Source organism: Poromitra crassiceps (genome assembly GCF_964638095.1).
Source record: "Poromitra crassiceps genome assembly, chromosome: 4".
NCBI classification, from domain to species: Eukaryota; Metazoa; Chordata; class Actinopteri; order Beryciformes; family Melamphaidae; genus Poromitra; species Poromitra crassiceps.
Window position 1 is genome coordinate 61422191 of NC_139626.1, and position 27506 is coordinate 61449696.

Genomic DNA, 27506 nt, shown 5'->3' on the forward strand with positions numbered 1-27506 from the left:
GCTGTTTGTAACGCTCAGCTCTCCTCCTGAAGCACGCAAACCTGCAAAACACACACATCCACACACACACACACACACACACACACACACACGCACACGCACACACACACACACACACACACACACACACACACACACACACACACACACACACGCACACTCTCATCTCTCTCTCTCATCAATAGGCCAGCTAAGCTGCGTTGCTACAAATCCCATCATTGGCCTGAATCCTGTTGCTCTGCTGCATGTGTGGGCATGTGAGCAGCTGCTTAACCCCCCCCCCCCCCCCTACACCCTCCACCCCACGCACACGCCCCTGCCCTCTGTGCCCCGCCCACACGCCCCTCCCCTCTGTGCCGCGCCCGCTCTCTGCTCAGATCACTCTGACAGTCGAGGGACCAGCAGCTGGATGCTCGAGTTGATCGCCCAGCTCCTCCTCTGCCCTTCTTCTTCTACTCTCCTCCAACTGGGCGTTTCTCCATCCTCACCCTAAACATCTGCCTCAGCTCCCGCTCCCACCCCTCCATCGCACCGCACCCCACCCAGCAGCACCCAGCACCCCACCCTGCAGCACGCAACCCCTCCACCCAGCACCCCCACCCTGCAGCACACAGCACCCCACCCACCCAGCAGCACCCAACCCCTACCACCCTGCAGCACCCAGCACCCCACCCAGCAGCACCCAACCCCTCCACCCTGCAGCACCCAGCACCCCACCCAGCAGCACCCAACCCCTCCACCCAGCAGCACCCAACCCCTGCACCCATCACCCCACCCACCCAGCAGCACCCAACCCCTCCACCCAGCAGCACCCAACCCCTCCACCCAGCACCCCACCCCACAGCAGCATGCGGGCGCTCCTGGAGAGCAGCTGGATGAAGTTCGGACCGGCCGGCAGAGGGACGTATGACTGGGTGACGGGCTCGCCTTCGCCCCCCACGCTGGAGAAACAACTGCAGGTGTGTTGCAGCCATGGTCACCAATGAAAACGTCCACAGATACATCGAATGTCAACGTTTCTGAACCAAAAATATGTTGCGTATCAACATTTCTGGATATGTGTGGATATCAATGTTATAGAGTCTGCTATTGAAATAAGTAAGGGTGTATAAGTAAGGGCAGTAAGGAGGGTGTTGTGGCTGGGGTGGAGGGCGTAAACATTTGCCTTTCACACCGGAGAGCCATGCTCTATAGGGTTCGGTACCGAAACCCGGGTACCACTATGTTACCGCTACCTTTACAGCCGGTACTTACCGGACCGAATTGCAACGCATATTTAGCTGCCTCATTTAGGTGCCATGCCCAAGCTGCTGCTGAGTGAAATATCTGCCCTCTGCTGCTCTGGAACCGGCGCTGCACCTTCACTAACAGCGCTTGAAAAGCTCTTGTAAAGAAATCCACTTTAAATCTGTTTTAAATTTTAAAAAGTATCGGTTCAGGCACCGTTAGACACCGGGACCGTTTTAAAAGGATCGTTTTAGCACCGGTATCGAAAAAATATGAACCGATACCCCATGTTCAAATTCTACATTTCAACCGTAAGTCACATTTAACGTTTTTATTGAACCCTAACCCAAACCAAAAGTTGTTTTAGTTGCCTCACCATAACTTTTTTGTTTTTGTTTTTTGTTTTCAAATTAACCAACTTTTCAAATAAATGGTGGAAACAGATGTAAAACAGTTTTTTTTTTTTTTACATTGAAAATGTTGATGCAACTTAATTTTGATTTAAAGGTTGAGATTCAACGTAACATGACTGGATTGTTTTTGGAGTGTGTTGTTATGGGTTGATATCACATACATTGTACTAATAATGTCTAGAATCTAACTCCAGTAATATCTTGATATTTCTGACAGCCAGTCTAACTTGTAATTGTTCAAATGGAACTTTTGGGTTGTCATGTTGTGTCAAAACATTTGTTTATTTGTTTATTAAAAAGGATCCCCATTAGCTGCCGCCTAGATGGCAACTAGTCTTCCTGGGGTCCAAAACAAAATATTACATTACATGACACGATAATTAAAATCAAAAACACAAACAAAAACACAAAGTAAAAGAATAGAAGACAGAATGAACAGTAAATCTAAGTTAAGACAAACATGAGCAAATAATGATTTCTTTCTTTCTATATATTTTTTCAATCCAGATGGCAAAAGGCAAGGACAGTTTATTTATGAAGCACATTTCATACACACGGGCTACACACACATGACATTAGATGAGAAATACAGGATGACATTAATAAACAAAAACAAATAAGATGACGTAATAAAGTGGATAAGAAGTTAGTATATATAAATAATGATGTAGAAATAGAGAATAATAGAGGGCACAATATTGACGATATTTGTTAAGTGCGTGTCGTACCCGGCCCGGAGAATTGTACGGATTTACTTTTCTATGACTATTTATTTCTCTATAAAAGTGATGTTATATAATGTAATGTTTGTTTGTAGCTCCATGCTGCTTTTCTTGACCAAGTCCTGAGAAAAAACTTAATTTCAGTTACATATATATAGTTAATACTCTCCTAAATCATTTGCATATATCCATCTTATGATACACTACCACTCAAAAGGTTTGACAACATATTTTTCTTCCCTTTTTACCGAATAGTAAAGAGATCTACGAAATAACACAAAATGGACCAAAAGAGTCAAACAAATCAAATCTATCTTATATTTTATATTATTTAAAGTAGCCGCCCCTTTGCCCTGATGGAAAGTTAAATAAAGACTTTGGAAAGAAATGTATAGGCAACACTATTTATACGTGTCTAATTTCAAGTATTTAAGCATAAGCCCTTGGGTAAAAAATGGCTTTGAGGGAATGAAAAAATAAAGTACATTCTGAGAGGTGTGTCCAAACCTTTGAATGGTAACGTTTAGTGTAACGTTACTCAGTCACCATTTCTTGGTAAGACATTTTCAAATCAAAGCAGTCAAATGACTTCATGACATTCCATCTTATTTTGAAGCAGCGGGGGCCAGGATTTAGCAGCGGTGGGCCGCCGCTGCTAAATAAAAACTAAATGTAAATCCTGTATATATAATATGCCATTGGCAAATCCCTCAGCATTATCCAGTAGGGACAGGGCTGTGTGCCGGCCTGCTGCGCACACTGACAGACTGAGAGTCCTCTAAGCCTCAGGAAAAGGCTGCATGGACATTTCAGGACAGGAGGTGAGAGTGCAGCGATGCAAACTAAAGCTGCCCGGGCATTTGGGACAGTCGTACCGAGCGGGTGTAAACAACACCGCCACATGTTACGCTCTGAGTCGTACTGAGCGGGTGTAAACAACACCGCCACATGTTACGCTCTGAGACACCCCGGGTGGCGGGACAGTCCTACTGAGCGGGTGTAAACACCAGGAGGAGCTACACATACCTGCAAACACACCCGCTTTTTTTGCGAGATTTTTAACCCTTTCTCCCGCTGCGCTCCCGATTGGTAATTTCTCCCGCTACTGTCTTTCAGAGGCTGTAGCAGGCTCGCTGTTAAAGCCAGAATAAAGTGTCTGGTATCATATTCAGCTAGATGACCTAAGCCAAGGCATCATTGGTACCAGCGATGTCAATGCTAGCTTATCAGGAAGGGGGCTAAATAAATTAGGCTATAGGCTAAATTTTAGATTACAGATTTCAAGTCCAGATTTGCCTTGCATAGGTGCATTGACAGACAGACAACAAAAGATAGTAAGATTTGTTTTTTTTTAAAGGGTCCCCATTAGCTGGCGCCAAGGCTTCCACACAATTCTCATACAATGCACCTCAGTAAATGAGAACATAACATAACGTATCATTCTCACACAGCAAGTGAGAAAATTGAGAACTTTATTTCAGCAAATGTACTTCAAACACATTCTCTCTCTCTCACACACACACTCACGCACACGCGCACGCGCACGCACGCACGCACACAAACACACACACAGATAGGCCACAGATATGTGGTCACAAAAGGAAGGAGAAAGCACACAGCTTTTTCAGACAGGACAGGGTTTTCTCTGTGTTGCTTCATCCAAAAGTCCAACAGCTTTCTGAAAGCAGGCTTCAGTGTTTCGTCACAAGACAACTCTATTAAACTCTCCTGCTCAGCCCGCACTGTTGCCTGGGCTCTTCCTCCGTCCCACCGCAGCTGAATCCTAACCTAATATAAATGGAGTTGTATTTGCGTAATGTTTTGCATGGTTTGTTTGTGGATTCCCCACTTGCGCTTCCGACGGTGCCACTAGCAGCACATGTGGCACTCGGTTCAGCGCTGCTAACTGGCTGGGTTTCCCAAAAGCTTCTTAGCGCTAAGAAGCTTCTTTGACCCTTCTTAAGGCTCCCGTAAGAAGCCAACGAAGCCAACGCGTTTCCCGATTGCTTCTTAGCCTAAAATTATCTTCCGTTAAGAAGGCTGCGTTTCCCAAAAGCTTCTTAGTGCTAAGATGATCTTTCGTTAAGAAGGTTTTGTAAGAAGGGTCTGGGGCATTCTTAACACCTTCTTAATGACGAAACACTGGCAGATCCAGCCGTGTCAGGCAAAAGGAGATACTTGTGTCCACTGTTCCTCTTGTGTTTTTCCCTTTTTCCTTTCTTTCATGCACCCTTTAGTGTTTAAAATTGGGGAACACTTGAAAATCTCCCCTGTATGTATGGTTACTTGTGTTTTAAATGTTTTACCGTAGGCTATATTCCTCTAATCAGAATGGATTCCTTTTATAATAAGAATGTTGTGGATTTATATAGCACCTTTCACAGAACCCAAGGTCGCTTAAATTCTGTAGTGTTTCTCGCAATTTTGTTGTATGCTGTGTATATAAACAGAGATGGGCAGTATTTGAAATACTTGTATTTGAAATACGTATTTCAACTACTTTTTTGTATTTTGTAATTTGTATTTGGCTGGGCAGAGAAAAATGAGATGTAATTTGTATCAAGATACTTTCAGATCTTGTATTTTGTGTATTTCAAATACATAAAATACATTTTTCTTTTTATTCTCAAATTGACACATGTAAACATTGACACAGGTTTAAACTAAAGATGGAGAAATTAGTTATACTAAAAACAACTAAGTGAACTAAACTGAAACCTGATATGAATAAACAGAGAAATTACTTGTACTAAAAAACAACTGGACTGAACTGAAACCTGATTTGAATAGGAGAAATTAGTTGTACTAAAAACAACTAAGTGAACTAAACTCAACTGAAACCTGATATGAAAAGATGGAGAAATAAGGTGTATTGAAAAACAACTAACTGAACTGAAACCTGATGTGAAAAGATGGAGAAATTAGTTGTACTAAAAACAACTAAGTGAACTAAACTGAAACCTGATATGAATAGATGGAGAAATAAGTTGAAAAAACAACTAACTGAACTAAACTGAAACCTGATGATTCAGAATAGATAGAGAGATAAGTTGTACTGAAAAACAACTAACTGAACTAAACTGAAAGCTGATATGATTCAGAATAGATTGAGAAAGAAGTTGTATTGAAAAACTAACTAACTGAACTAAACTGAAACCTGATGTGAATAGCTGAAGAAATAAGTTGTACTGGAAAAAAAAAACTAACTGAACTATACTAAAACCTGATATGAATAGATTGAGAAATAAGTTGTACTGAAAAAAAACCTAACTGAACTAAACTGAAACCTGATTTGAATAGGAGAAATTAGTTGTACTGAAAAACAACTAACTGTCATAAACCTGATTTGAATAGATGGAGAAATTAGTTATACTGAAAAACTATAACTGAACACCAAAGTACCCTAATGAAAATCAAAAATGTCTTTCTGTCGCTACAAGGATGTCTGGGCTTCACTGTGCATAATGATGGCTGTGCAGATTTTGACACTAGAATGGTGTTACCACTGCTGATAGTGGAAAGTTGTATTCAGTGAGTGATTGTTCTTTAGTAATTATGTTCTAGATAGCCAGGTTGTTTTGGATTTTGTTTATGAAGCAGAAGGAGGGGAAGTCATTTTAAGGATGTAAGGATTTGAACAAGAGTCCAATTTCATGGAAGGCCTTTTTTGTTTGAGATGCAGTTTCTCATCGTTCCTCTCACCGATTCACAATTTCACAACCTTAGACAGGATGTGCATCAGGGCATTCAATTCCTGAAATGTAACCTTTTCTAGTTGTATAAATATGTTTGCACGTTAAATAAATACTGTGACGACAAGTTACTGACATGGTGGTGAATGTGAAGTTGTTTAAAGGGGACCTACTATGCCTTTTACCTATTTCAGTTATTTATATATTGTGTTATGATGTCAGATATCTATGGCTAAACATAGTCAAAGTTCCAAAACTTGAGGTTAACATGCAGAAATGCTGCCTTTAAGTCAAAAGCCCTCACAGAAGGTGATTAACAGCTGAGCTGAAGGAGAAATTAGTTCTACTGAAAAACAACTAAAACTAAAATGGAAGAACTACAGTGTGTTAGGGAGTACACACACTGTGACAGAGGACTAAAGAGAGGATTTACTGTCTAAGGAAACCAGAAAATTTCACTTTTGAATAGCTGAAATCAGAGAATTAGGACATTTTCCTTAAAGAAATGTCTCTAAATGATTAATAGATCATCAAAATAGGCAATTAATTTAATATTTGGCAATTCATCTATGAATTGACTAATCGTTGCAGCTCTTTATACTGTAAGTTTTTATAAAATGTATTTTCATGTATTTTCAAAATACAAAATACGTATTTGTATCTCAAATACATTTTCAGACAGGTATTTTGTATTTGTATTGTGATACATTTTTTGAGCAAGTATTTGTAATTTGTATCAAAATACTTTATGATGTATTTTCGCCCATCTCTGTATATAAAGCAATTTGAACTGCAGTCCATGTCTGAAATAAATAATGTTTAATAGAAGAAGTTCTTTAACATGACCACGATTAGGTTATTCTACAACAGTGTTTCTCAACCACTGGGTCGTGGCCCACTGGTGGGCTCAGAGTGCCATCTAGTCTTAACTCTTAAGAAGCTTCTTTGTTGGGAAACTGTCGTGATTCTCTCCCAATTGTTCTCAATCCAGTGAAGACCGATCACTAATTGGTAGAAACTGCTCTCCGTTATAAGGGTTAGAAAGTGCAGCTCAGTTGTGTATAACTCCAACTAGCTTCTGCACTTTGATTAAGCAGTTAGGTGGGAACAATTCGCCTAGCGCTAACTGCCGGAATGGTGTTCCAGACTTCTCACCCCGCTACCACCAGCTTTAGCGGTCTTGTCCGACCAGCCAGGAGACGGGCGCTAAAACTGGTCAAGTCTGTTATTATGGCAGCTTGTTCCTCTGAATCTTGCACTTGTTATCGACTAGGTAATGTTTAACGGCTGTATAAGTCGTAGGGGCGCTGCTATTTCAACCAGTAACCATTAGTGTGTCACACGCACCTTTTAACCATATGATTACCATCAAGGGGAATAACACATAAATCATTGTCCACTCCTAAACTTTAAATCCAATTGATTTGTTTTATTTATAGAGTTTAGCAAGGTGCAGCATTAGCATTGATTAATAATACAATTTCATGATAATACAATTACATATTATGGCTGCTAATGAGCTTCTTCACTAATTGGGAAGTACTTATCCAATTTGCTATGGTGGGGATAGACTGAAGTTGTTTCTTCGTCAAGAAACTTCCTCTTCACCGTCAACGTTGAGCGGTATGGCTGAGCACGGAGGTGCTGCGTCCTTTCGGAGTGGTGATGGATAAAAAGAGGATTGATTGATGTGGCCTACTGAGTTTCAGCATGAGCCAGTGGGCCCTTTCTCCTCCAGCCTGTGACTCACTGAACGCCCGCGTCCAGTGTCGAATGGGGAAGTGCCATAGAGCCTCGGTGCATGGTCATTCCTAGGTCCGCTGAGCTCACTTCTGCCTCCTCCTCTCAAGCAACTTATTAATCCACAGACATCACTTTAAATCCATCCTGTGCAATCCACAAACATCACTATAAATCCATCCTGTGCGTCCTCTCGATATAGGCTCAGTCTCCTCTTCTCGCTGTGGTGGTGAGCCTGGAAGGTACAGGCAAAGTCCAATACACTACCTCAGTGTGGGGAAATGTCCAGTCTCTTTTGTAGCTCTGCCCGTGGGTCACTGAGATAGATCCTCGCGCACCTCCCGATGTGCGGCTCACAAGTCTAGTCCTTAGTTGGGTCCAGAGTAAGATCCTCTTCTGTGTGGGATCCTCTTCGATGCAGACTGGCCCTGATGTATTTGAGCCAATTACTTTTATAATGTTTGTGTGACCCATGTACAGAGAGGCCTGTTCAAATGCTGGCCATTCACCATCGCTCCACCTCGCTTCTGTCCATATATGGTTATCGCTCTGTCTTGATTTCGCAATTAATGGAAATTCCCGTATTCGGTTGACACGAATTCCCGTATTCGCTCAGAAGTCACATGACTGGTGTCTCTTGTGTAATAGTCATCACAAGATCACAAGACTACATGATTTCTATTCACTCTGCTTAATGAACATTTCACATAGCACTAACATCTTTAACCTTTTAATACCTTGGTTTCAATACTCATGTCAATCACACCTAGTCAATTCATCTCTCGATAATTGACAATTAATACTGGCTCAATCATCAACAACAGCTTATCATTAATAATGATCATTATCACCACTGATTGTAATAATGGCTCATTGATTGTAACATGTACTGATCGACTGTCGTCACAATCAATCACTACATCTCTCAATCATTTAATCCCTCGTAACCTATATTCCATTACCAGGTAACACGGCTCATTGAATCACTTGTAATACATATTTCATCAACACATTTCTTGATTACCCTGATACATTTCATTCTCAAAGATTAAACGTATGATTTAGATGATACATGATATGATATGATTTATGACAGATAGAGATTATTATTCATGTCAATTATAAATCCTTATGCATTGCTTAGTTTGTTAATTATAACCAATCATTTCACATGACTTAAGACCTTATATTTGTGAGTTCCATACTTCTGCTTTTTGGCTGCAATGTCCATTCTGCTGAATGCCTATGGCGCAACGGACAGATTGGCTCCGCGGCCTTGGTGACTCATGAGCTAAGCCGTAACATTTAGGCCGCATAGTGCTTCATCTGCGGCCTATTCCAACAAAACTCAGCCATTAGCGTTATCACTGGAAGGCGTTGTGTGGCTGCAAACCGCTCTTGCGCTTCTGGCTTGTGCTCGTTTCACTGACCTGTCCTCCTCGTTCACTTGTTGAACTTCATTGCTGCGGGACTCCTCCACACGTCTCTTTCCAGTTCGTTTTCAGCCAATTTTGCAACATGCCTGCTTTCTTGTAATCAATAGCTTCTTGCTTGTAACATTAGCAGCTGATTGTGTACGCACAACAGGTAGTTGTTAGGATGACGTCACCATTCCTACGTTGACGTCGTCATTCCTACTATGATGTCATCGATCACTGATGATGTCATGATCCACCTGTGATCCACCTGTGTCTCCACCAAGTGTCTCAATCATGCCTTCCGATGGCCTCGCTGGTGATGTCATAACACATGTGATGTCATAACACAGGTGATGTCATATTCGGGTCTATAAGGGCCTGCTCCTGCAGGCCTTGGCCAGTGATTGATAAATTCTCATCAAGGATCAAACCAATCTCTGCAATCTCTGCAACCGTTCCCAAAACCTCGAACAGTGCAGCCCCAGCCATCAAGTTCCACAACACCCCAGCTTCATCAACTACCCGCGAATAGATCCACATGTCTAACACCGACCCTGACAGTATCAATCACTCTCCGCTTCTTGGACCGCGGTATTGTTACTCGACTGGGCGTGGGGACCGTCCCACTTTCCCCCGCCCTTGAGGCCATAACCCTCGGGGGCCAGCGCTTCGCCCAGATTACTGAAAGAACCATGCCAGTTGACCTTCGCTTTTCTGGGAACCATCGGGAGACAATTCACTTCCACGTGACTGACTGTCCCAACACTCCCGTGGTCCTCGGCCGCCCCTGGTTAAACCTGCACAAACCCTGGTCGAGGGCTGCCGGTTGGTTTAGAACAGTTTAGGTAGGCGATAGATTAGCTACAGCCTAAGGCTGACCTGTTAGTGTTCAGGCAAAGATCAGACTAGAGCAGAGTAGGATAGGCCAGATTAGGCTGTAGACTAGCTAGATACTATGTCCCAGTTAGCTCTGGTTAATGCTTAGAGTAGTCAGTTGTCTGATCTTCCCCCCCCCTCTCTTTCTCTTTCCCCCGCTCCTTTCCCTTCTTCCCCCTCCTGTTCCCCACTCTCCCACATTTCCCACTCCCCCCCCCCCGCACCCTCTCCTTCCATGCTCTTCCCTCCCCCGCCGCCCCTTCCCACGTTCCCCCTGCTCTCCCTCCCCTGCACCCTCCCACCTCTCCTTCTCTGTTCTCTCCTCCTCCCTGTCCTCTCCCCTCTCTCACATTCCCCCTGCACTCCTTCCCCTGCACCCCCCCACCTCTCCTTCTCTGCTCTCTCCTCCCCTCTGTCCTCTCGGGGGGGGGGGGGGGAGGAGGGGGCGGAGAGGTCTGTTCCCTCCCCCGCCTCCTCCTCCCGCGTTCCCCCTGCACCCTCCCACCTCTCCTTCTCTGTTCTCTCCTCCTCTCCCCCTGCACTCCTTCCCCTGCACCCTCCCACCTCTCCTTCTCTGTTCTCTCCTCCTCTCTGTCCTCTCTGGGGGGGGGGGGGATGTGGGACGCTCCCCCTGCTTCTCTACCCTGGCTCTCCCTCCCCTGCACCCCCATCTCTCCTTCTCTCCTCCTCCACATTCCTATCTTCTCCCCACCTCCCCCCTCTCCTCCGTCTATATTGCTCATTCTCTCCCCACCTCCTCCCTCCCCCTGCTCTCTTCTCCCCCACACCTCCCCTCCCTTCCCCTCTCCTGCTCTCTCCTCTTGCTCCTCCCCACCTCCTATACCCTCCCCACCCCATCACTCTCTCACATTCCCCCTGCTATTCTCCCTTCTCCTGCGCTCTCCTCTGCTCTCCCCTCATTCCTATATTTTCTATATTATCAATTGTTCAAATGTTATCTTTATTCTGTATATTCTTGTTACTGTGTGTTAGCTAGAATTAGCTAGACATACTTTCTGTGAAGCCCTCTGAGACATGCTTGTGAATTAGGGCTATATAAATAAACTTGACTTGACTTGACTTGACCCTTCCTCCAATGGTCCCCAGGCAAGGGCAAGGTGGTCTCGTGGAGCCCCTATTGCCATGCAAATTGCCTGGTCGCCGCGCTCTCTCCGGCTTCCCCTGCACCGGTGTCGGCTGCGGCTCCGACGGATCTGTCGTCCGTTCCCATGGTTTACCATGATTTGGCCCCGGTGTTCGGGAAGGAGCATACGCTGTCCCTCCCTCCCCACCGGCCGTTTGATTGCCCTGTTGACCTTAAGGCCGGGGCAACCTTTCCCCGGAGCCGGCTATACAACCTCTCCCGCCCTGAGCAGGAGTCCATGAGGACCTACATCCGTGACTCCTTGGCTGCGGGCATCATTAGGCCCTCGTCGTCTCCGATGGCCGCTGGGGTTTTCTTTGTGGGGAAGAAGGATGGGACCCTCAGACCATGCATTGATTTCCGAGGGTTGAACGACATCACGGTGAAGAACACATACCCCCTGCCACTCATTAGCTCTGCCTTCCCACCCCTTCATGGCTCCAAGATATTCTCCAAACTTGATCTAAGGAATGCCTACCACCTTGTCCGCATTAGGGAGGGGGACGAGTGGAAGACGGCCTTCAACACTTCCCTTGGCCATTTTGAGTACCTGGTTATGCCTTTCGGGCTTACTAACGCCCCCGCCGTCTTCCAGGCTCTCATAAATGACATTCTGAGGGATATGATCGGCCTCTTCGTGTTTGTCTACTTGGATGACATCCTCATCTTCTCTCAGGATTTTGACGACCATCAACAACATGTCCGCCTAGTGCTCCAACGGCTGTTGGAGAACAGCCTCTTCGTCAAGGCTGAGAAGTGTGAATTTCATGCTTCCACTGTGTCCTTCCTCGGATATGTGATTGCCGAAGGTGAGTTGCGCATGGATCCCGCCAAGGTCGCGGCTGTGGCGGATTGGCCTGAACCCTCTACCTTGAAACAGCTTCAACGGTTCCTTGGGTTTGCCAATTTTTATCGACGATTTGTCCGCAACTACGGCAGTGTGGCTTCCCCTCTTACCGCCCTCACCTCCACCTCTACTCCTTTTCGGTGGACCCCCCTGGCCAAGACTGCTTTTAGCGAGCTCAAACGCCGTTTCTCTACAGCTCCCGTGCTCTCCCAACCTGACCCAGAACTGCAGTTCATCGTTGAGGTTGATGCCTCAGAGACTGGAATTGGGGCTGTTCTCTCTCAACGCTCTCCTGGAGATCATAAGGTCCATCCTTGCGCCTTTTTCTCGTGTAAGCTTTCACCCGCTGAAGCCAATTATAACGTCGGCGATCGTGAGCTGCTGGCAGTTAAGTCAGCTCTTGAGGAGTGGCGCCATTGGCTGGAGGGTTCCAAGCTCCCGTTCGTCGTGTGGACGGACCACAAGAACCTGGCCTACATCCAGGCCGCTAAGAGATTGAATTCCCGGCAGGCCAGGTGGACCCTGTTTTTCGGGAGGTTCAACTTCACCTTAACTTACCGACCGGGTTCTAAGAACGTCAAGCCAGACGCCCTGTCCCGCCAGTTCTCTGCTGACATACGGGCTGAGCCCGAACCCGTGTTGCCTGCGGCCTGTTTTGTGGCCGCGGTAACGTGGGAGGTTGAATCGCGTGTCCGTCTAGCCCTACAGGGACAGCCTGACCAAAAGGGGGTCCCGCCGGGACGTCTATTCGTTCCTGACTCCGCCCATTCTGAGGTTCTTCTGTGGGGCCACTCGACGCGGCTTACTTGTCACCCTGGGGTTAGACGGACCCTTGCCTTCATCCGCAGGCGCTTCTGGTGGCCCGCCATGGGCCTAGGGAGTTCGTCGCCGCTTGCCCGGTCTGCGCCCGAAACAAGACTTCGACTAAACCCTCGTCAGGCCTTCTCCGCCCCCTTCCTATACCTCGTCGCCCTTGGTCTCATATGGCCATGGACTTTATAACCGGACTCCCCCCATCCGATGGGAACACCGTCATCTTGACCGTCATTGACAGATTCTCGAAGTGGGCTCATTTTATTCCACTTCCTAAACTCCCGTCCTCCAAGGAGACGGCGGACCTCTTGGTTTTACACGTGTACCGGGCACATGGCATTCCGTCTGACATTGTGTCCGATCGGGGGCCCCAGTTCATTTCTCAGGTTTGGAAGGCCTTCTGTACGGCTCTTGGCACGACTGTCAGCCTCTCGTCGGGTTATCACCCGCAGACTAATGGCCAAGCCGAGAGGGTCAACCAGGAGTTGGAGACCATGCTGCGTTGCACCACAGCTGCTGACCCCTCCCACTGGAGTGCCCAGTTGCCGTGGGTTGAGTACGCCCACAACACGCACCCCAACGCCTCTTCCGGCATGTCTCCCTTTGAATGCTGCTTCGGTTTTCAGCCGCCCTTGTTCCCCTCCCAGGAGGAGGAGGTTGCGGTGCCTTCCATGCAGACACATTTGCGCCGTTGCCGTCGCACGTGGAAGAGGGCTCGCGCATCGCTATTACGTTCCTCTGCCAAGACGCAAGTCCAGGCTAACCGCCGCCGCACACCGGCCCCAGCCTATGCACCGGGTCAGAGAGTGTGGCTCTCGTCTCGGAACGTTCCCTTGAAGGTTGAGTCAAGGAAGCTTGCGCCCCGTTTTATTGGGCCTTTTGTTATTGAGCGGGTTGTGAACCCTGCGGCTGTCCGCTTGGTTCTACCTGCTTCTCTCCGTCGCATCAACCATACCTTCCACGTATCCCAGGTCAAGCCGGTGCACTCTAGTCCCTTGTGCCCTCCTGCGGCGGCCCCCCCGCCGCCTCGGTTAATCGACGACCACCCTGCCTACACGATCCGGCGGCTGTTGGACAGGCGACGCAGGGGTCGTGGGTTTGAATACCTGGTGGATTGGGAGGGGTACAGCCCCGAGGAACGCAGTTGGGTTCCCCGCCGGTTCATCCTTGACGCTGCGCTCATTCGGGATTTCCTTGCGGCTGATCGGGCGCCGGGTGACGCCCGTTGAGGGGAGGGTACTGTTAGGATGACGTCACCATTCCTACGTTGACGTCGTCATTCCTACTATGATGTCATCGATCACTGATGATGTCATGATCCACCTGTGATCCACCTGTGTCTCCACCAAGTGTCTCAATCATGCCTTCCGATGGCCTCGCTGGTGATGTCATAACACATGTGATGTCATAACACAGGTGATGTCATATTCGGGTCTATAAGGGCCTGCTCCTGCAGGCCTTGGCCAGTGATTGATAAATTCTCATCAAGGATCATACCAATCTCTGCAATCTCTGCAACCGTTCGCAAAACCTCGAACAGTGCAGCCCCAGCCATCAAGTTCCACAACACCCCAGCTTCATCAACTACCCGCGAATAGATCCACATGTCTAACACCGACCCTGACAGTAGTAGTGTCCGTCAGAAACGTCAGAAACATTTTTTTATTGTGTTCCTAAATCTAAAAACGTTAGGGTTGTGCTACAACCCGGGTTTTACGAGTGAGAACGAGAGCTCTCACTAGTGCCTACAATGCTGCGTACGCAGCCCTATGGAAGACTGTCATTTTGCTCCAAAATTACTTTTCATTAAAACCGACCACCCACCCGTAGGTGTCGTGGTGCCCCCCTGGGGCTGACACGGATCCACGTGACTACGTCACGTCCTGTCAGCCCAGGGATAATCACTCTAATTTCTTCCAGCCAGCTGAGATCCGATGCACCCCGTGACGCATCGACGCAGCAAGGCTGGGTAGTGAGAGCTCTCATTCTCACTTGTAAAACCCGGGTTGTAGCACAACCCTAACGTTTTACTTCGTTACGAACTCAAGCTCTCACTAGTGCCTTAATTCAACCGACCTTGCTGCCGGGAGCACCCCACAGGGCGACCCGAAAGGCACCGGTGAACCACGGCCGTATGGCAACGTTCATGCCTGACCATCTGACATATTAGAGTGGCAACGATACTACTTTCTTGCCACCGACAGCACCGCGTGCGCAAATTGCGAACCGGACACGTCGAGACTGTAGTACCTAACAAAAGTGTGATGAGAGGACCATGAGGCCGCGGCACACATGTCCTCCCCTGAACACCGCGCAACAACGCAGAGGATGTCGCAACACCCCGCGTAGAATGCGCCTTGATACCCTCCGGGGGTATCTTACCAGTGTGATAAGCGATCCTTGGACAGGAGGCCACCCTGGGCCTTCTGCCAAAGCAGACCAACAACTGGTTTGGAGTGCGTAATGAACGCGTCCTGGCCACATAGGCCGAGAGCGCCCTTACTGGGCACAGCATGTGCAAGCGTCACTCCTCACCCGAACTGAACGGCGGGGGACAGAATGCTGATAAGTCTATGACCATAGACCTAAAGCTGACATTAATATTCTTAGGTTGGTAAGCCGGGTTAGGTTGCAACGTAACCCTGCGCCCATCATTCCCAAAACCATACAGGCCTGCTGCACCGAGAGGGCAATCAGGTCACCAACTCTCTTTCCTGACGACAAGGCCAGCAGCAGCGCGGCCTTTAAAGACAGAACCTTTAAATCAGCGGAGTCCAAGGGCTCAAACGGATGACCCGTTAGCCCGTCCAGCACCGTAACCAGGTCCGATTTGGGGAAAAAACACACCGCGACGGCGGGCGCAGTTTACGCGCCCCCTTCATGAAGCGCAAGACCAAAGGGTACGCCCCCACGGGGCTCCCTTCAATTCCCATGTGGCAAGCAGAAATCGCGGCTATGTACACCTTAAGCGACTGCGGGGACTGACCCGCGTCAAGCAGGCTCTGAAGGAAACAGAGAACTGGTCGCACACTGCAGTTCACTGGATCCACGCCCTTACTTGCTGCATAGTGCATACCACATTATCAGGCAAGCCCTGGGCTAGCAACTGGTCCCGTTCAGGAGCCAGACTGCTAGCTTCCACCTGCCTGGGGAGGGGTGGAACATCTCCCCCTCCGCCTGGGATTGGAGATCGGCCCGTACCGGCAACGCCCAGGGCGGATCTTGCGCCAGGGAGACCAGGTCCCCAAACCATGTCTGCCTGGGCCAAAACAGACTAAAACGAGCCGGAGGCGCTGTTCCCTCGCCCTGTCCAACACCTGACGGATCAGGGGGGTCGGGGGAAATGCATAGAGCCCCTCCCTCGGCCACGCGTGCGCTTTTAGCGCGTCATGACCTACAGTAATGGGGGCTGTCCTCCTGGATCGAGAACCACAGTGGGCAGTGTGTCGCGCGCCACGATGCAAGAGATCGACGCAGGCGCGACCAAACCTGGCCCAAACCTGTTCCATCACCCGAGGGTGGAGGCACCACTCCGTATAACGGGGATTGCCTCGAGACAGCAGGCCGGTCGTAACTCCGCCGTCCCGGCAGATAGACCGCTGACACTGAAAGGAGACGGGGATACACCCATAGGTGAATCCCCGCTATGGTTCAGCGCCCCCGACCGCACACCGCCCTGTTTGTTCAGGTGGGCGATCGCTGCCATATTGTCCGAGCGAATCAGAACATGGTGCCCATGTGTGAGCCGCTGGAAGTGTTACCTCCGCAGGCTGGGGGGACTGCGGAGGCAACGTTCTCTTTCGAGTCTGGCCGCACGCGGACTTGTCCGGCAGTGCGGTCCCCAAGAGAGCTCCCAACCAACAATGGGCCCACGGCGCCATTGATGGTGGGCTTGTCCTGAAGCAGAGCCAGGCGAATCGCCCTCAGCTCTAGCACGTTTATGTGGCAGAGCTCCTCAGCCTCCCACCGGCCGTTCGCCGAAAAATGCCCGCAAATCGCACCCCCTCCCCAGAGGGAGGCGTCTGTGCGAATCACCATCCTGAGCGGGACAGGGCCCCACCGAGTACCTCCCGAGAGGTAACGGGGGTCCGCCCATATGGCCAGCGCCTGCCAGGCCTGACCTGTCAGAGGAACCCTGCGATGACGGTCCCCGGCCGAGTCCAGGCGAAGCCTGAGAAACCATATTTGGATCACGGGAGCATGTGTAGCCTCCCCAGCGGGAGCACATGCAGTGCTGAGGCCATCAGGCCCAACATCACTGTGCACTGATGCACTGACACCGAGGGCACAGACCTAACGTCCTTGGCTTGCTGTCCGAACCGTGCGAGCCTGTCGCTCTGGCGAAAGGCTCGCAGGAAGTCTAGCTCGAGCCCCAGGAAGGTCGCCGCCTGCGCTGGGACGAGGCAACTCTTCTGCCAGTTCACCAAAAACCCTAAGGTTTGCCGGTGATCGGTCACCACCTTGGTATGTTCCATGGCACAGACCCTCGAGTCGGCCGCTAAGAGAACGTCCTCGAGATATAGGAAGACGCGGATCCCCCTCGCGCGGAGGGGAGCCAAGGCTGTCTCCACGCACACCGTGAGGGTTCGCGGGCTCAAAGACATGCCGAATGGCAAGACACAGAACTCGTAAGCCTTCCCCAGGAAGGAGAACCTCAGGTATTTCCTGTGTCTCCTGACCACGTGGACATGGAAGAACGCACCTTTCAGATCCCTGGAAGTAAGAAATCCCCCTGTCTCAACTCATTGAACAGGCGGGGAAAGAGAGCATTCGGAACGGGACTTCCTCAGCGTCTTGTTGAGACGCCGAAGGTCCAATTTTGGACGCATGGAGCCGTCCTTCTTGGGCACGATAAAGTACCTGTGGTAGAAAACCCAAGCGCACATCTGCCTTGGGAACCGAGCGAATCGCCCCTCTGGCGAGGAACGAATAACCTCCTTGTGGAGTATGTCCATGGCCTCCCCCTCCACGGCCGGATCGGGGGTCCCGTCGAAAGTGGGTGTGGGCCTGGCAAACTGTAGAGCGTATCCCTTCTGGAGGGTGCGCCGTAATGGGGACGGGGAACATAGATGCTCCCAGGCATCGAGCCTGTTGGACAAGATGGTCTCTTGTGGCCAAAGGAGCGGAACCCGTCATGAGCATATTGCTGGGCACCGGGACCTTTTGATCCCGTACCCTGATGGGGGGGCGGGACGTGAGAGGCTACGCCCCCCCGTCGCATGGTCAGTTCCGTAGAAGCTGTGCATGCTGGGGGAGAACTTCTTACGCAAGCTCCGCCTACTGACGCGCTGTTGTATCGAAAGTAACCCCCCCCCCCCCCCCTGCCGTGCGACCTTCGCAGGCTGGGGGGACTGCGGAGGTAACGTTCTTTCTCGAGACCGGCCGCACGTGGACTTGTCCGACAGTGCGGCCCCCAGGCGAGCTCCCGACCAGCAATGGGCCGTCGGTGCCATTGATGGTGGGCTGTCCTAGGAGCCTCTAGCCGAGGCCAGGCCGTAGCCATGGACCAAGGCGAGCCTTGATGATGGGTATGAGACCCTGGGCGAGCTCCCGACCGAACTCGGGCCTTGGGCACCGAGGACGGTGGGTCTAAAGCTACAAGCCGCAGGCTGGAACTGAGCCCAGCCTTGGTGAGCCAACCGGTGGGCTTGACCTGAGCGCTGCCAACCAAGGCCAGGCCGTGGCCATGGACCAAGGTGCGCTGTGCCCCCTACCAGGCTCCCTGCACTTGCAGGGGGCGCCCCAACAAGGGAGTGCGACCCATGGAGAGCTCCCAACCACCCCGGGCCTTGGGCACCAAGGGCGGTGGGCTTGTCCTTAGAGCTACAAGCCAAAGGCTGGCACTGAGCCCAGACCTTGGCGAGCTGTAACCCCTGCTGGACGCGTAGCGCCAGCAAGGGGCGGTACGTCTATTGTAGCGGAGGTAGCTTGCGCCCAATGTACTTAGCACACAGATACTAACTGCACGGGTGCACGCCAGCTATCTGCAAAATACTATCGTTCTGTGCTAAACAGTACTAATGCTATCTGCACGTATGCAAGCTAGCTTTCACACTCCTTTGAGAGCGGACCTTGGTCCGCTCTCAAGAGCTTAGCTGCGGACAAGACCGAGGGTTCAAGGCGCCTGTGCAGCGTGCTCATGCCCAAGGCAGAACACACACTTAACGTGCCGGTTCATACTCGGCCAATGTAGTTTTACACACGGCCCATCCCCTCGCTGACTTTCCCTGCTCAGTAGCAAGAGAAAGCAGGAAGCTAATCGCTATAGCAAGCTCCCGCAGGCCGCACCCTGTTAGCGGGAGTACCGCTTAAGCAAGCTAGCAGGCTAGCAAGAAGCACAGGCTAGACAGTAAGCAACCCGGAGGCTAGCGAACGTGCGCGTGCAATGGCAACGTAAGCGGCAATAGCCCAGCCCGAAGGGGAGGCAACAATACCGACAACCTGTTAACCCGAGAGAACAGGCGTGAACAAGCCACTAGCTAAGCTAGCGTAAGCACTGAGAGACAAGCGTGCGCTAACACAAGCCTGCGCACAAGCCGGTGCAGCGAGTCTCTACCCTGGGTAACACGAGGAAGCAAGCGTGACCGCAAGCAGAGGCCAGCGGCCCGCGAAGCTAGTCAATCTCAGAAGAAACTCCTCAGAGGGAGTTACAATCTAGTAGATGCTATTTGCACGAGGCAAGCAACACTTAGCAGACAAGCAAGCTGGCTAAGATGGCGTAAGTACTGACAGAAGCGGCCCACACAACGTGCGGAGCGAGCTCACCTAGCTAGCGTAATCGCTCAGCTAATATCTCAGAGTGCCCCCTTCGGGGCCGACGCCAGTAAAAGCTACACTACATTTATGTAGGTCCCAGCAACGCCTGTGCAGCGTGCTCATGCCCTTAGGCAGTGCACACATTAATTTCATTGTGCCGGTCGTAACCGGCCAGCGTAGCCTCACAGCTAATACAGCACCTAGCTGTTCCCCCCTCTTTCTCTGGTAACAGGAATAACGGGGTTACCGTGCAAGCTAAAGCCTGCAACGGTAAGAAAGCTGGAGTGCTACACAACACTAGATACTGGCTGCACGGGAGCAAGCTAGCTATCTAGCTAACTGAAGAGCATGGCTTCTAGCTACTACTCTCGCTTAACGCGCGCCCTACACAGAGGTAGCTGGCGCCTAAGTACTTAGCACACAGACACTAACTGCACGTGTGCACGCTAGCTATCTGCCACAATAACTGGGTGCGTTACCCTGTCTGGGGACGCAGCCAGATAGCTGGAGTGCTATTAGCTAGTCCAAGCTAGCTGCACTGAGCAACTAGCTAACTATCTATGTAACGTTACTCCGAGTAACGTGCGCGCTCTGACAATATAGCCGGCGCCTAATAACAAGCACACGGACGCTAACCACACGGGTGCACGCTAGCTTATCCGCAAGAACTGGGCTAACTAGCCTATTGTTCTAGTGCTACACTGTAAGCTAATCGCACGTATGCAACCTAGCCTAACAGTTTTGAGCGTCAGCCCTCAACGATAACGCTGCCCCAGCCGGGGGAGCGAAGCACAGCTACACGGCGGCAGCAATAACCCACTACACGGCGGTAGCAAGCAACTACACGGCGGTAGCAATAAACAGTTAACTAAGGAAGATACTCTTAGCTTTAGATGACTTGTTCCGACGCCGCCGGTGGAGAGAACAGGATCGGGTCCCACAAGCCTGCTTTTACCCCGTTCCACGCAAACCTCTTAAGGTGGGCTAATAAGACGGAACGAGCCTAGTATCTAAGCTATGTGAGAGCTAACTCAGAGTTAACCGCGGAGCTTCAAAAACACGTCTTCTCAGTGGCTGGAAGAAACGTAAAGTGATTATCCCTGGGCTGACAGGACGTGACGTAGTCACGTGGATCCGTGTCAGCCCCAGGGGGGCACCACGCCACCTACGGGTGGGTGGTCGGTTTTAATGAAAAGTAATTTTGGAGCAAAATGACAGTCTTCCATAGGGCTGCGTACGCAGCGTTGCAAGCTTATTTTCATTAATAGTACCTAGTATTTTGATAGTATTACTGTAGGCGACATGTTTTAAAGTTGGGTTTATTTCACGTAAAAAAACATTGAGGTTCCAGGGAGCCCTCCAAGTACCAGCAGGGGGCGCAAGTATCACCGATGGTACGCGTATCATAGGTTGAGAATGACTGATCTAGATGGATAAATAGCACTATGGTAAGAGGAAAAATATGTATTCTTGATTTTGAGGTGAACTGTCCCTTTAAGAGTCAAACAACCATAAAACGAAGTGGAATATTGCTTTAGTAATAATGATAAAAAAAAAAAAAAAAAAACGTCCTTGTTGATCTCCAGGGCTACAACTGGAATGAGCTGGATCCGGGAGAGGAGGGGGAGACGGAGCTGGTGATCTACGTGGCTCTCCCGGCGCTCTCCGTGGTGCTAGTGGCTCTCCTGGTCGTGCTGCTGTACCGGCGCTGTGCCCGCAGCAAGCTGAGCCTGGCCAGCCTCATCGCGCTGGACCTACGCGATGCCCAGGGCAGCGCTGACCTCCTCTCCTCCCTCGCCTGCGGCGCCCAGCGCCACGCCAGCAGCACCAGCTCCAATGCCTCGGACGGAGTCTTCCTCATGGTCTACCTGCCCCCTCCCTACGAGGAGACGCTGACCCGCATCACGCGGGCTGCCAGCCTCTCCAGCAGCTCCAAGGATGTGGACTCCATCAAGATAGAGGACCTGGAGGCCAAGCTGTGCCCGGAGCTCAAGTCCAGCGGCCGCTATGTGTGATAATGCGTAGCGGCAGTTGGGTGTGAATACATTGTAACTAAGTTTTTCTTTCTTTCATGAATTTGACATCACCATTGTCAAAGGTGCCATAAGTACCATTTTAACATCAATACCATAAATCAGGGATACTCAACTTGCTTTGCCCGGGGGCCATTTTCGTGAAATGATAGAAGGCCAGGGGCCAGTTAATAAACAATAAATATCAATTTTTCTGTAGCGGATTGTAGGTTTTTGGGGTGTCACTTGAAGTTTAGTCTGACAATGTTGCACACCGGATAGTTAGTTAGGTTAAGTACATACATAAGTGCCTGGGTAGCGAGCAGACGGCGGTATTTGACAATTTAGCGGCTAAATCATAGATTATTGAAAGATATTCCATATTCCAGGCTGAAATGCTATAACAGAAGTGGAGTATTGGCCAGAATGACATGAACATTTGGACACTTATTCAGCGGGTATCTTGCATGTTGTGTTCAGGTGCACTGTAAAAAAAAAAATATATATATATATATATATATATATATATATATATATATATTTTTGCAATTCCATCGCGGGCCACACAGGGGGCGCCCGTGGGCCGCATGTGGCCTGTGGGCCGCCAGTTGAGTATCACTGCCATAAATGAAGAAGACCACCAGCAAGAAGATCCTCAACCTTGAACTGCTACAGAACGCAGCCACCCAACTTCTCACCCACACCAAATCGTGGCACGCGTTGATAGACAAACAGGCAGCACTGACCTCTGTTGAGCAGCTCCAGGCCAGGCATGCAGTGAGTTGGATCAGAGGAAGGGGGCTAGATCACTGATGTGCACAGACAGTTTGGGGGTCAGGTGCTCAGGTGAAAAAAGGCCCCCCCGTCATCTCACAATTAGGCTATTTCTAAAAAATAAATAAAGTTAGATACAAGCAGGCCCGGGTGACCACACTTTTAAGTGAGGAAAAAATGTGGGTTGGTTGCCCCAAAAAATACATATCGTCGCTGTGCAATGAAAACCACTTATCTCCAAATCGCCAATTTTTCAGGAAATGGAAAAAACCCCGTGCTCATAAAATACTGAACACCACGTTGTCATATTTGACACATGTCTTCATTGTAGACAGTTTATCGCTGAATGTGTCATTACATTATAAATATCTCACCTGAATAAGCTCAAATGCTGTTACAGGATTTACACACGGAGTCTGAAGCACTTTCTGGCGGACACGCCACAGCCTGTGGGAGCCTGCGCGAGCACGAGCCGCTGTGCTCCAGGCAGCGGGCACGCACGGACGGAGAGCTTCACTCTGCCAAGCCGAGGAGAGTGGCTCTGTCATGGGTTGAGCAGTCCCGGAGTAACGTGACATTATTCTTGTCAGAAACAACTGCGATTTGCATACTTTAAATGAGTTTGCAGCCCAAGGACAACCCGAAAACACCTTATTGATCTATTTACGTCAGACGATGCCAGAATCACACAAAACCAAGCCGAAACACAGCCGGCATTCGGGTCAGCAGCGTACCTGTGACTTTTCTGGGGAAGTTCTCATGAGGTGGGGCGGAGCATGGAGGTCTGACTGTCACATACGTGATGTGATGGGCGGGTCTAGCATCCAATGGTGATACGTGTTACATACTTTACCCAGTAAAACGTGTTTTTATTGGTCATTTAGACGCCAAAACCTGCCAGTAGATGGAGGAGAATGGATATATTCCATTTATATTCAAAAGTAAAAATCATAAAAAATGGACTTAGGTGGTTTTCATTGCACAGCGACGATATATATCATACATATACCACCTGTGTGGCCCGCGATGGAATTGCAATTTTTTTTTTTTACACAGTGCACCTGAACGCAACATGCAAGATACCCGCTGAATAGGTGTCCAAATGTTCATGTTATTCTGGCCAATAATCCACTTCTGTTATAGCATTTCAGTCTGAAATATGGAATATCTTTCAATAATCTTTATGACTAAAAGGCTACATTGAATTAGACATTTAAATAATTAACTCATTGGTTTTGGATTTATTTTGCTTCAAGACTGCATTTTTGTTTGTGTGACCCTCAACACAGGCTTTGATCATCCCGGGCCACTTACTGATACTTATGCTTAAATTAACCCACTCATATTCTGATTTATTTCAAGAAAAACATTTTGGCTAGTGGAAATTCTAATTGGCTGGTAACTTTAAAATATAGCAGCCATATTGGCAGGTGGTCAAAAAAGTTAATTTCAAGCCCTGAGAGCAGGTGGTGACATAGGAGTGAGTGAGAAAAGGATGAAATATTGGTGGTTAAGACTGAATAATGACATCACAACTGTTAATTTAAAATGAGTTATTCCTCTAAACCTGGCTTCAAATGCACCAAATGTTTTGCGCTGGCGCCATTCGGCCCTCAGCAAAACCTGGTAGCGAGGACATTTTTTGTGGCCCTCTCTATCAACAAAGTTACCCATCCATGGGTTACGGCATGACAATATTTGTTCGGCCCCCAGCAACAATCTGGGTTTCTCATGTGGCCCCCCATGAAAAATAATTGCCCACCCCTGATATATATATTTTAAATTCCCTACACTGGAGGAGACCATACATCCCACCACAGTCTCATTTGTTTACAGCCATTACAAAGATGAATTTCACAATAAGATATATTGATGTTTAAAATGATACCTGGCAACTTGTGTCACTGAAAGCCGTGAAGACGGACTGACTGGAGGAACTGCTACAGGACAGACATTGCTCAACTCAACAACAGACCTCTCTAGCCTTTACAGAGAGGGTTGAGTTCAGCCCCGACAACACATAGCAAACCGTTTATTTAAACGGAAACGGCGGTGCTTGAACACTGGGTTGTGTGACGCAAGTGTTCCGCCTATCTGTTCGATCCACACGTTGCCTCTTTAAGCGGCGGGGCTGCTGATTGGCTAGTACACCTCTGACACACCCACCAAACGAGTGACAACGTATGCCACGGCCTGTTGCACACCGTTTTCAACATGATGTTCAACCCAGAGCAATTTCGAGAAAGAGTGGCATCAGCGGAGGACCAAAATGCGTGACTCATTAGCCAATGAACAGCCAGGAAGGGGTCTCGCACTACTTTTGAATGCTAAAATAAAGCTGATAATGTACAATTTGATTCTAGAAAAAAAAAACACTTTCAAAGTACAGTATGATGCGCCATTGAGAAATTCCTTAAGAAGACTTGGCAACCCTTCATCAATCAGGATAGTACAGGCATCCTCTTCACTCTTCGATACAATAGCTAGCTTATAGGCCTACCTCATGTAAGACGTCAACAATAATCACCATGTTTGATATGACTGTACTGTACGTGTCCTATTATTTTAATGTGTCTGTGTGTGGAAATTCTGTACGGTTTTTGTCACATTTTATATCATTTGTATACACTGCTTACGGTTTGTGAACTAGAATACCAAGAAACGGACGTTAAAAAACCCCCCAAACAAACCCATATTTCATTTGTGAGATGAATTGCGAATACATACAGACTAATATTCCTTTCCAGCACTCTTTTTTTTCCCCCTGAGGTCATAAAATGAAATAGTAATGCTTCAAATCGGGGCCGGTCTGATTATTTGAACATGAGAAAGGTCTCCACAGCACTAGAACACCTCATAGAGACACTGCAGAGTGCGTCATCATTCAGAAACCACGCCCAAAACGGGGGAGAACAAGCCCCCCCCCCCCAATCCTGGCGTTCTCCTGACCTATAGAGACACTGCATGAAAAAGGCCACGCCCATCACGGGGGAAAAGCTCCGTTCATTTCCACACACTTGCGTCATTTTCCTTGAATTAAACATAGCTAAAAGCTGTTGTGTGGTGGGCTGCGCAGACAACAAATGTAAAAAATCGCCAGTTAAAGTTTTTTTGTACTCCTGAGCAAAACAAGGAAGCCATTGAGAATTAGCAAGAAGAAAAATGTGGATCTAGCTGTCAAGAAGTAAGTTGGAGTGTTCATCTTCCATATATACGATCTCTTTGTGCAACACGCAACCATGCACGTGACATAGGACAACGCCAGGATTGGAGGGGGGGTTTCCGTTTTCCCCCGTCTTGGCCGTGGTTTCTGAATGATGACGCATTACGCAGTGTCTCTACAGTATGTTGCGTGCATGGTCGCGTGTTGCACACAAAGTTCGTATATACGGAATTTGACGACTCCAACTTACTTCCTGCATGGCAGCTAGATCCACATTTTTCTTCTCGCCAATTCTCAATGGCTTCCTTGTTTTGCTTGGGAGTACAAAAAGGGAGTACAAAAAAACGTTAATTGGTGATTTTTTGACATTGTTGTCTGTGCAGCCCCACCACACAACAGCTCTTAGCTATGTTTAATTCAAGGAAAATGACGCTGGTGTATGGGAGTGAATGGAGAGCTTTCCCCTGTGATGGGCGTGGCCTATTTCATGCAGTGTCTCTATGAGGGAAACTTTCTCAAATGCCTTCCCCGCTAAGAAAAATGGGGGATGTAGTGACACAATTATGTTTTTTTTCTTGATTTATTTGTGCACCACATCAGGCCAATTCAAATCCATCAAACTGGACCATGTATGTTTTGCTGTCCGTAACTATGCAACATATAAAAGCAGCTTTCACACATCTTATATTGTATGTGCCATGAAACCCAACTGTGCAGGAAAGTCAGTACATGAAGAACATGGTCTGTGTAATATTACACCGTTTCATTTGATACTCTCTGATTTGTACACCATTGCATTGAAGCACACATTTTCTTTGTAATCACTCCTTTTGTGATAATCAAATAGCTTTAGGTCTAGGATCAGCCGGTGTGTGTATAGTTTTGATTTTCAAGATGTTTGTTGAATGCTTTAAGGCAGAGGTTCTCAAATGTTTTTCAGCCAAGGACCCCCTCACAAAATATACCGGTCATTCTGATTTGTGATTTTGGGCTAAGCTTAATTGTTTCCACGGTAATGTGCTTGACTTTTAAATTGATAGGTTTGTTAGATTAGAATGTGATCCATGAACCATTTTAGATTTAAAGCATAACATATTTTCGTTGAACTATGAAGCTTTTGCAAAAAGGTTTTATTTTTATTTTCCTGAAAACTTCTCGCGGACCCGCTGGCAAAGTGCCACGGACCCCTGGGGGTCCCCGGACCCCCATTTGAGAACCACTGCTTTAAGTGATCTGTGATCAACCTACTGACCATGCAAAATTAATGTCAATATAAATAAATAAAAATGTTTGGTTCCCGGACGACAACTTGAACCCTCCACTCCATTCACTTTCATCAGCCTGCACTTTTCAGAGCAAATCCCTTCATCGAGAGAGCAGTGATAACCCCCCCGGCCCCCATTGCTATATTATGCAACATTTTCAATTGTGACCTGCTCTGACAAAATCAGTCACATGAAGCACAGGCCCGTTTCTGTAGAGACAATATTTTATGGGATCATTATTTTAGTCAAATAAAGCATTGGTGTTCATTCTGTGTAAAGATGATTGTGAAATTTGAATATGCTAAATATAGTTTTTCAGCTCACAAATCTAGGGTGACAAGCAGAACTATAGCTTACTTTGAGTCTGTTTTTCCTCATAGTTTGGAAACAGTCAAGACATAAAGGGGGTGTATCTCACTCGATCTTTGGAGTACAAAGACAATTTTAATATCACAAGAAAGCTTACATTCTCTTCTTTCCAGCACTGTATAAAACGCAAAATGTGTTTCGGGGTCAATGTGACTGATTTTTTTCAGAGCAGGGTCACAATTGGATGATTGACATCATTAACACAACAGATGCAAAATGCTTCATTTTATTATTGCTGCAAATATCTGGGTAGTCATGTGACAGTAGCTCTACCA

At 48.3% G+C, this 27506-nt stretch overlaps 1 protein-coding gene across 1 annotated transcript; it reads left to right on the forward strand.

Moving 5' to 3' along the window:
- Window positions 1-848: 848 nt before the first annotated feature.
- smim28 (small integral membrane protein 28) lies at window positions 849-21663 on the forward strand (the record flags this gene model as incomplete). Its single annotated transcript, XM_083636012.1, has 2 exons — window positions 849-959; window positions 21235-21663. The coding sequence occupies 2 exons, from the start codon at window positions 849-851 to the stop codon at window positions 21661-21663; spliced, it is 540 nt and encodes a 179-aa protein (XP_083492138.1).
- Between the last annotated feature and the right edge of the window lie 5843 nt (window positions 21664-27506).